Raw genomic sequence first — 9,573 nt, 5'->3', positions numbered from 1 at the left:
GGCGTCGAAGGAGTGTCCGAGGAGTAGCGGGGGTGGGGGAGAAGAGGGGCTGGGCCCCAGCTACCGCTGGCAACGACGTGCCCCACCCTCGCTGCACTGCTGGCACCCGCTCGGCCCCCACGCTAGGGGTGCGTGCGGAGACTCCCCGAGCGGAAGGTCCCACCGCCGCCCGGGGACTCGGGATCCCGCCCGCCCTCGGGCGCAGGTGCCGGCTTCAGAAACTCCGATGTCTCCTCGCGTGCGCCCAGGAAGCTGGATGGGGAGCCAGGACATCCCCGAAGGTCTCTCTCCAGACCGCCCGCACCCGCCTCGGGGTCGCCGCGGGCGCTCCCACCACTTGGCACAACCTCAGCTGCTCAGACACCCCGCGGGCGTCCGTCCGCGCTCGGACCCGCCCCCGAGCCTCCATTGGTTGGTCCTGACATGGGCGGGGCCCAGAGAGCGCTCGCGGGTCTAAGCGGGTCTAAGCGGGTCTAAGCGGCCCTGCTCCGGACACTCGCGGGTCCACGCCGTGGGAGCCCACGTTGCTCCGAGGGACCTGCCGGCGCAGCGACGGACGGCCTGCCGAGCGCGTGGCGCGCCGTCGCCGCAGAGCTGCCGCGACAGGTGCGGGCTCGGGGATCGGCGGCGCCGTCGGGTCCCCGCCGTCGGGGCGTCGCGCCGGGGCCTGTGGTTGCGCCTCCGCTGAGCGTCTGAGATGGCCGTGCGTCCCGGGCCGCTCTGGCTTCTGGGTCTGGCGCTGTGCGCCCTGGGCGGCGGCCACCTCCCGCGGCCCCCGCACACCTGTCCCCAGCGTCGCCTGGGAGCGCGCGAGCGCCGCGACATGCAGCGCGAGATCCTGGCGGTGCTCGGGCTGCCGGGACGGCCCCGACCGCGGGGGCCACCCGCCGCCTCCGGGCAGCCAGCCTCCGCGCCCCTCTTCATGCTGGACCTGTACCACGCCATGGCCGATGACGACGATGGCTGGCCACCGCAGCCTCACTTGGGCCGCGCGGACCTGGTCATGAGCTTCGTCAACATGGGTGAGTGTGGGGAGGGTGTCAGGATCGGGGATGGGAGAGGTCGTAGCCACGGTGCAGCGGAACCGCGGGGAAGAGAGGACTGCAGGGGTCAGCACTGAAAAGTCTGAGGGCAGGCGCAGGTTCTCCCGGCCTTCGTCCACCATGGCACCCAAGAATATGAATCTGGTGATGATGCCCAGGTCTCCTAGGTGCCACCGGAAAACAGTCTTGGGGAGACGATGAGTAAAGAGAGGCTGTGATGCTGTCCTTGTGATAAAAGCAGCCCTGAAGAGAGGGACAAAGTTCAGTGTGGAAGCCTGGGGTCATATCATCAAAGTGACCAGAGCTGACCCTCGCGCCCTGACAGCGGGCTCCTTCTGTGCAGCAGGAAGTGGGTGGGTGGGGTGCACTGTCAGGAGGTGGAGTGGACACACTCAGACCATGACTGTAGCCTTGTGGGCCTGGCCCCCAGAGGCTGGACCTTGGCCTGGCGTGGAGAGAGTCCAGGCCAGGGAATGACCCGGCAGCTGTGAGTCCGTTCTCCCCGAGCCTGGCTCCTCCTTTCTCCAGGTGTCCCTTTTCCCTACTAGTCTTCCACTTTTTAACTTACCTGTATGTTTGGCCTGCATGTGTGCCCATGCACCACGTTCACGCATGGTGCTGGCAGAGGCTAGAAGACAGCATTGGATGCCCTAAAACTGGAGTTCCAGACAGTTGCGAGCAGCCATGTGGGTGCTGGAAAACCAAATCCTCGATGGCTGGAAGAGCAGCCAGCGTTCTTGACTCCTGAGCCATCTGTGTCTCTGGCTGCCTCCCCCCCACTTCTTTACTTTTCTTTTATGTATATGAGATTTTCCTGCGTGATGGTATGCGTACCAAGCGCGTGCCATGCCTTGTGAGGGGCAGAGGAGGGTGTCAGATCCTCTGGGACTGGAATCAAAGATTATGGGAAGTCATGAGCAGCAGGTGCTCTTAACCACTCAGCCATCTCTCCAGCCCCAACTTCTAATAGTCTGAAAGTCTCCATCAACTGCTGGTCAGATTCCCCACCCAGATTGCTTTGCTGGTCTTTGTGACCAGGTGGAGGCCTGGGCAGGTCTGAATACCGGGTCTTGAGCAGTGAACAGGGAGAGGACCCTTGCTGTGCCCACCAGCTCCTGTAGAGCATAGCTAATCCTTCTAGCAGAGGTGAACACTCTCCCATTCTCCACTCTCCCATTGCCCAGGGGAAGGCAGGGAAACACAGAGAGGCCACGACTGCCCTGAAATAGCCCAGGAGAGACTCGGATCCCCTAGCTCTACCTCCAGTGCTCAGGTTGGTAATGTTTCCTCCGAGCTGGGGCGAGCTCTTGATAGGGTATGGGCAGAACAACACAGGGGACTGGACTGCAGAGTGGAATGAGGGGATACTCAATCACTCATTTTCCTACCAGAAGGCAGGAAGAGAGGGCACCCAAGCCTCTGTCCCCTCTCCAGAGCTGGTGGCCGCCTAGGTAGGGTAGAGCAGAGCACATCGAGAAGGCAGCTATTTAGGACCCGAAGCGCAGGGCCAGTAGGGACTGCAGCCTGCCTGCTTAGCAGGCAGGGTGGGGACTTAGGACAGACCACATGTGGAGCTGTGACTGTCGCTCCCTCCTTAGGACAGGCTGACCCAGGGCCGAGGACTGAGAACTAAGGAGAGAGTTGCCCAAGAATGTCCCCGGAGGAGCTGCCGATGGGAGTGAATCACCACCCTGCCCATGTTCCGCACCCCACCCCTACCCTCTGGTCAAAACATGAAAGGCTCTGGTGGGAACTCTTGCTGTAAATAGACCGGGGCCTGCCGCTGCTGCCCCTGTGCGATTTGGGGGAAGCCCCTTTGTCTCTCCGTCTAACATCTGTCCTTTTAAATGCGACTCCTGGGCCTGGCATGGCGAAACACACACTTTTAATTACAGCACTGAGGAGGCAGAGGCAGGTAGATCTCTAGGAGTTCTGGGACAGCCAGGGCTACCTAGTGAGACCCTGTCTGAAAATAAGTGGATAAATACACGAGACTCCTCGTGGCCTGTCCTCAAGGTTATATGACTGATTGACAGAAGAACGGGAGCAGAAAAGCAGCCTCACTCCGTCTTGAGTGTGAACTGGGGCCTGATCAGCCACTGCTGACCCCAGTGTGAACTAGACCCAGGCCACTGCTGACCGTCCTTCTAACCACAGCCCAGCCTTGCCTGTAAAGGAATGAAATTTCTGTGTGACTCCGTGTGATAAATCACAAATCCTAACGCTCAGAAGGCTAAGGCAGGAGGAGTGCCACAGCTTCGAGGCCAGCCTGGGCTACATCATATGTTTAAAGCCAGCCAGGGCATCAGAGTAACCGCAGACATGTGTTGAAAGAAAGAGGATGGAAGAAGAGAGAGAAGAGATGGAGGGAAGGGAGCGAGAAAAGGAAGATAAATTAGTCCTAGACAGCGTAGCTCTGGCTGTCCTGGGACTCAGAGATTCACCTGTCTCTGCCTCCTGAGTACTGGGATTAAAGGTGTGCACCGCCACACCCATCTGAGAATAATTATTTACCTGGTGACTGCTGGACCCAATGTGTCACACATGTTCCCAGCCAGATGCCTCCTGTTGGCAAGCCGGGCTGAGCCAGCATGCGGCCTGAAGCAGCAGCATCTCGGTGACGTCAGTGACTGTGACACTGTGGCGCAGGTGTGACAGCAGACTCCTGTCCCTGGAGTCCCTGTGCTCAGAGGAGGGAGAGCCCTGAGCTAAGCTGGTAGGGTCAGCACCAGACCCAACTCCTGTCCCTTCCGGATCTGCCCTTGGTCCCCGCTTGTCTCCACCCACGTGCCCTCGCTCCTGTGGTCCTCTGTTTCTTGCCGGTGTCTGCTGTGATATATCAGAAAACCAAGATGCCTCCCAGCCCTGACCCTTGGCTCTGTCTCAGAGGCACCTGTGTGCTCACGGCCCCGTCCCTGGGCTGGGTGGCCTCGGGCCCTCCTGCCCTTCCCAAGGGTGGAAGGAGGCAGGAAGGACCAGCCGTGCTGGTGTCAGTGGACAGGCAGGTGCGCTGCTCTGGATGGGAGAGTGAGGCACAAGTAGCCGAGACAGGCAGAGTCCAGGCAGGACCGCAGTGTGGCCATCTGCACTGCCCTGGCCCCTTTCCCAGCCCAGGAGCTTCTATTCCCGGGGCCTCACATGGCCCAGGGCAGGGGCAGCAATGGACTGTGACGGCCGGATCTGAGGGGATGAGACTGTGTGGGCATTAGAGACCCAGCTATGGAGCTGCTCTGCCCCCGCCAGCCTTGTGACCAGCTAGACTCGCTCACCACTGACCTCAGGTCCCTTCCTTTGACTCTTTGCCAGAGAATTCCTTCATTTCTTCACTCACTCATTCATTCACTCATCTATTCCTCCCACAAGTAATCACACAGTACCTACTATGTGCCGTGAGGCCTGGCTCCTGGTTCCAGTTCTGGGGGGAAGTCACACTGCCTGTGTCCTTTCAGAGATGACATTCCAGTGGGAGAGACAGAGAACACATACATGAAGGTGGTGGTCACGGATGATAGACACCTCTCCCCACCCCCATTTGGAAGCAAGAGGACCTGAGAAGGGCGGGGTCAAGGGTCTTCTGACCTGGGACTCACACTGAGAGAATTCCCACCCAGATGCCATGCTTACTCTCCCTGTGATCTGACCTATCCTGCCCCCCCCCGAGCCTCAGTTTCCCTCATTTCCCAGTTTCCTCATTTCTCTGTGAAATGGAGATGCTCGTCTTAAGGGGCTACCGGGGCTGAGTGAGATGATAACTGTGCTGGCCGCATGCCCAGACCTCCACTGGCAAGTACCACCGCAGGAGAGTGAGGCTCAGGGAAGGCTGGGGTCCTCCCGGGCCACACAGCAGCCTTCATCCCGTGCCTCTGCCCGTGCAGCTGCCATCCATGTAGGTTCACAGGTTCACTGCATGAAGTTCAGGCCATCCACGAGGAGATCATGAGTTCCCCTGGGAATCATGCCTCTGCCAGCCAGGCCCGCTCGGCAACTGCTCTGCGGTTCCTGTCACCAAAGGCTCCTCCGGGCTGTTTCTAAGCGTCTTAGAAACGGGGTCGTGCACTGTGTGGCCATCCCAAGGTGCCCTGTTAAACCCCCAGTCGGTGTCTTTCCCTGAGTCACCCACGTCTCTTCACCCACGTCTCTGTCAGCCTGAACCTCTGAGTTTCAGCAATGGCTGACAGAGTGAACCTTGCTCATTTATTTCTATTAATGGAGATTGGGCTCCTTCCCATTTGAGAGTGCTGCTTTGAATAAAAGTCTTCTGTGTTTGTAGTCCCAGGTACTCAGGAGGCTACGGGAGCACCTTACATTCAAAGAAAATGAGAAAGAGAGAGAGAGAGAGAGAGAGAAAGGAAGAAAGAGAGAAAGAAAGAAATGGCTTAGGGTACAGAAATCTCGCTGCTCTCACAAGGGACCCAGTTTGGTTCTCAGCCTCCATGCTAGATGCTCACACTCCCTGTTACTATACTCTAAGGGGATCTAATCCCTCTGGCTTCTGTGCGCTTCTGCACTCAAATGCACATACCCACATACATACAGATACACGTATGTACAAAGACAAGGGATGTAGCTCAGCGGTGGAGCCTTTGCTAGTGTGTGTTAGGCCTGGAGTTCAATCCCCAGTACCAAAAAACAGACCGTCATTCTCATCCCCTGCTGGTGTGTGTGTGTGTCTGGGTGCATGTGGGTGCATGTGTGTGTACATATGTGTGTGTGAGTGTCTCCCTCTGTGTGTGCATGCACACAGAAGCATGTCCTGGACATCAGACTTGGGGCCTTTCCCTCCTAAGCGTCCCTACCACTGAGCTTCACCCGCGCCCACATCCATTTATAGAAACTAGATAAACTCCACCCCCATTTTAAAAGAGGTGGGCAAGATTTCCAGACGCCTGCCCTAGCCCGGCGCCTCCACCCTGACAGGCAAGCTCCTTCATGGTGAAGTCCAGCTTAGGGCCACCCTCGGAACACCTCCTGGGGTGCATGGCTCTCTCTGCCTGATTTGGGGTCACGGATAGCCCCCCTTTCTCCTTGTTTTTGGAAAGCAATCTAGAAATGGCTCAAATGGGACTCTCCATGGCCCTCACTCCATTCTGTGCCACAGTGTGTGGGTGGGCACACTGGGCAGACTGGCAGAGGGGAGGGAGGGAGCCCAGCAGGAGTCAGGGAGCACGGAGAGCAGCATCAGGCAGGATGGACGCTGGCTGTCCCCATCTGTGCGGAGCCAGCAGTGAGCACATCTGTGGGCGCCTCCTGACATCCCCTGTTCTGTGGGACGCAGCCAGAGGACGGTGGCTTCAGCAGGCCGTCTAGGGTCCTCGTGGAGAGAATGCTGGGTCACCTCCACCCCATATGCCACCTGTGGAGCTCCAGGGCCACTCAGTTCCACGGCGGAGTCTGAAAGTCAGTATCACCCTACCCTGAGCCCACATGTGACCTCAGCAGAACCTTTGCGCCTCAGTTTCCCTGCCTCTGAACCCCAACCCTGAAGACCTTCCATTTCCGACTCAAACTGTGCCCACATGCTGCCCACTGAGGGGGTCTCTCCAGGCATGAGTCATGGGTAGGGAGGTAAACCAGGGTGTGTCATCATGACCGCATCTTTCTGGAACATTCCCACAGTTCAGTTCTTCCTTGAGTTTCTTCTGGAGCAATCGCACCCTTGCTCACATCTCCTGGGAATTATTTTTTACCTCGGCAGGCTTGATGTGGTGGCCTGTGCGGGTGTTCCCTTTTAATTTGGGGTCTGGAGCCAGCTGAGGACTGGACCGGTAATTATGTGTGCAGAGCCGTTTATGGAAATGGCCCGTGAAGAAAGTCAGTGCAGAGACTCAGCTGAAAATACCTCAGGAGTGAGCCTGGGCCTCACCACAGCGCCGGGGCTCCTGGAGGGAGAAATTCCTTCAGGTGCAGAATGCACAGGCCACCAACCCGAAGGCCCCACCCTCCTCTGAGGTCCTGCAGGAGACCAGGGTGGGCCCATCAGGCTTTGCTGCCACCACAGGGCAGTCAGGCCCAGCCCCTCTTCCTCAGGGCCTGGGGAGCCTGTCTCCACCCTCAAGGGCCCCATCAGGAAAGGAAGCAAATCTCCCAGCAAGTGCAGACATCACGGTATCTAATGGGGACCCTCTGTGACATGGTGCACAGACCAGCAGTAGCACCCCAAACCTGGGAGCTGTGAGTGATGGACACTGAGCCAGTGTCCTGGGAAGGGCCCAAGCTCACCCTCTGTCCCCACAACACAGCGGCTTGATGAACAGGCTGCTGCAGGCCATCCATACACCGGACATGTTCAGCCACTGCCCTAAAGAGCTCACGGTCTAGGGGGCAGCTAAGCCAGGATAGAACCCCCTGACACAAGGGAGCCTTCTGTGTAGAGTTGGAGGGAGTTGAGACTCCTGTGCTGGACTGAGAGAAAAGAAAATGTGTCCAGCAGGAGAGAGAAATCTAGGAAAACCTAAGCTCAAGAGGAGGCTGGCACATGGGGAGGGTCTCAGGCAGAAGGCACAGGAGGCTATGTTGGGCTGACAGATAGCTGGGGTGGGGGCTGAGACATGGGCCCTGAGGGGCTGTGATGTTTTGACAGGAGACAGGATGCTTCAGATGAGTCAGAAGACCCCAATCTCCCGCCAGCCACGCTGGGCCGAGGAGGAGGGAGAATTTTGAGGTATTTCTTCTGGTCAGAAGCAGGACAGCTTTAGGTTGTCTCCATGAATCTAACTTTGTCTAAGAGGGGCGGGGAAGCCAACACTGTGTGGGTGTCTTGCTGATCAGCACAGGGTTTGGCATGTGGAGGTCTAGCCTGGATGGGCACAGCACCCTAGATGCAGACCAGCAGGATGTGGACGCTGGTGTGGCCCAGGGAAGCCACCTACTGCCCACAGTGGGCCATTTCTGAAAGCATGGCATCTGGAGCTGGTTTTATCAGGGGCTGGGGAAGGAGGCCAAGGGTTCTGGGATTGTTTTCTCAAAGCCTCAGACAGCTCAGATGGTAAACTCAGCTTCCCCCGTTTACAGCTTTGCTTGAGGGCAGAATGTCTGCCCCTGCCCAGCCCTCTCCACCCCCATCTCTCAGCCTGTGTCGCTGCCTGTCCAGAGGCCTTGCTGGAAACTCCGCTTTCTTCTTGTGTGTGTTTGTGTGCTTGTGTGTATGTGTGTGAGTGTCATGTATATGCCTGACGTTGACACTGGTTATCTTCTCTGATCGCTATCACCTGTGTATTAACAGGGTCTCTCCCTGGACCTAGAGCTTGCTAATTCCAGCTAGCTAGCCACCTGGCTCTGAGCATCCTTTCTCTGCCTCATGAGTGCTGGGATTGCAAGAAGCCTGCCTGGCTTTCGTGTGGGTTGTGGGGATCTGCACTCCAGTCTTCATGTTTGTGGTATAAGTGATTTCACACCAAGCCTTTCCTCAGATCCCATGGCTGGAAACTCCAGACACACCTAGCTCCCCAAACGGCAGCAGGCTTGCCTCTGAGTGCCACAGACTGTCACAGAAGCAACAACAATTGAGCTGAATAGAGGTCTTTCTAGGTCAGAGGGTGTCTGAGTTATTTGAGGAAAGGAACAGAGTGTCCTGTGAAGAGTCTGGCCCGTTGTTCTGTGGTCCTCTTGTGTACCTCAGCCCCTGGATCCCAGCCATGCCAGTTTCTTTAGGGTTCACACACACAGGCCCTGTGTTTTTCAGGGGTTCTCGCTTAGGTCAGCTCTTCCTTCACCTCTCTGAATGCTAGTTCTATTTGTTGTTGTTTTCCATTTAATATTTTTTTTTATCATTGGGGCTGAAGAGGTGACTGAGCAGTTTAAAAGCTTGCGCTTCTCTTATAGAAGACCTGAGTTCTATTCCCAGTACTCAGGTTGGGTGGATCACAACTCTCCATCTCCAGAGGCTCCGACGCCCTCTTGTGGCATCCACAGATGCCTGCACCCACATGCACATATTTCCACACAGACAGTACACATAATTAAAGAGATTATTTTTTAATTAAAAAAATCATTTTATGTGTATGTGAGTGCAAGTAAACACCTTCGACAGCACACATGTAGAGGTCAGAGGGCAGCTCGGTAGTCAGTTCTCTCCTTCCACTGTGGGTTCTGGGATCAAACTGTAATTCACTCGATCTGTGGAGAAAGCCAAGCGTCTCGTTCGTTGATCTAGTTCTTTTCCTACAGCCTCGGCTCACCAGGTTTTAAAGTAGCACGTGGGTTACTAGGGTGATCTATAGACATTAGTTCTCAGCAGGATCATTTTCACCTCCCTGACGATCTTGGCAATATCTAATCATTGTCAGTCACTGCAGCTAGGGAAGGGGTCCGTGTGAACATCTGATAGGAAGCCATGGAGGCGGCTCAAAAGCACTCGATACGAAGAACGGGGCTTACAGCAGAGCATACCCAGCCCAAATGTCAGCAGCGCTGAGCGTAAAGGCCTATGAAATGTCCGGTGTTGCTTCCCCTCTGTTCTCGGTGTTAACACATGTGGGGTTTTGGTGTGTGTGTGTGTGTGTGTGTGTGTGTGTGTGTGTGTGTGTGTGTG

General features: G+C 56.8%; 1 protein-coding gene across 1 annotated transcript in view; it reads left to right on the top strand.

Moving 5' to 3' along the window:
* The first annotated feature begins 640 nt into the window (after nucleotides 1-640).
* LOC129679783 (bone morphogenetic protein 8A) overlaps nucleotides 641-9,573 on the top strand; it is a 24,616-nt gene continuing 15,683 nt past the window's right edge. The window contains exon 1 of the mRNA XM_055611216.1: nucleotides 641-1,022. Within this exon, the coding sequence (XP_055467191.1) occupies nucleotides 698-1,022 (325 nt within the window). The 5' untranslated portion in view covers nucleotides 641-697. The remainder of the gene's footprint in view (nucleotides 1,023-9,573) is intronic.

This window comes from Psammomys obesus, unplaced genomic scaffold (genome assembly GCF_907164565.1).
Source record: "Psammomys obesus unplaced genomic scaffold, mPsaObe1.curated_primary_1811, whole genome shotgun sequence".
NCBI classification, from domain to species: Eukaryota; Metazoa; Chordata; class Mammalia; order Rodentia; family Muridae; genus Psammomys; species Psammomys obesus.
Note: the sequence above shows the minus strand (reverse complement) of the source record. Positions and strands in the feature narration are given on the sequence as shown.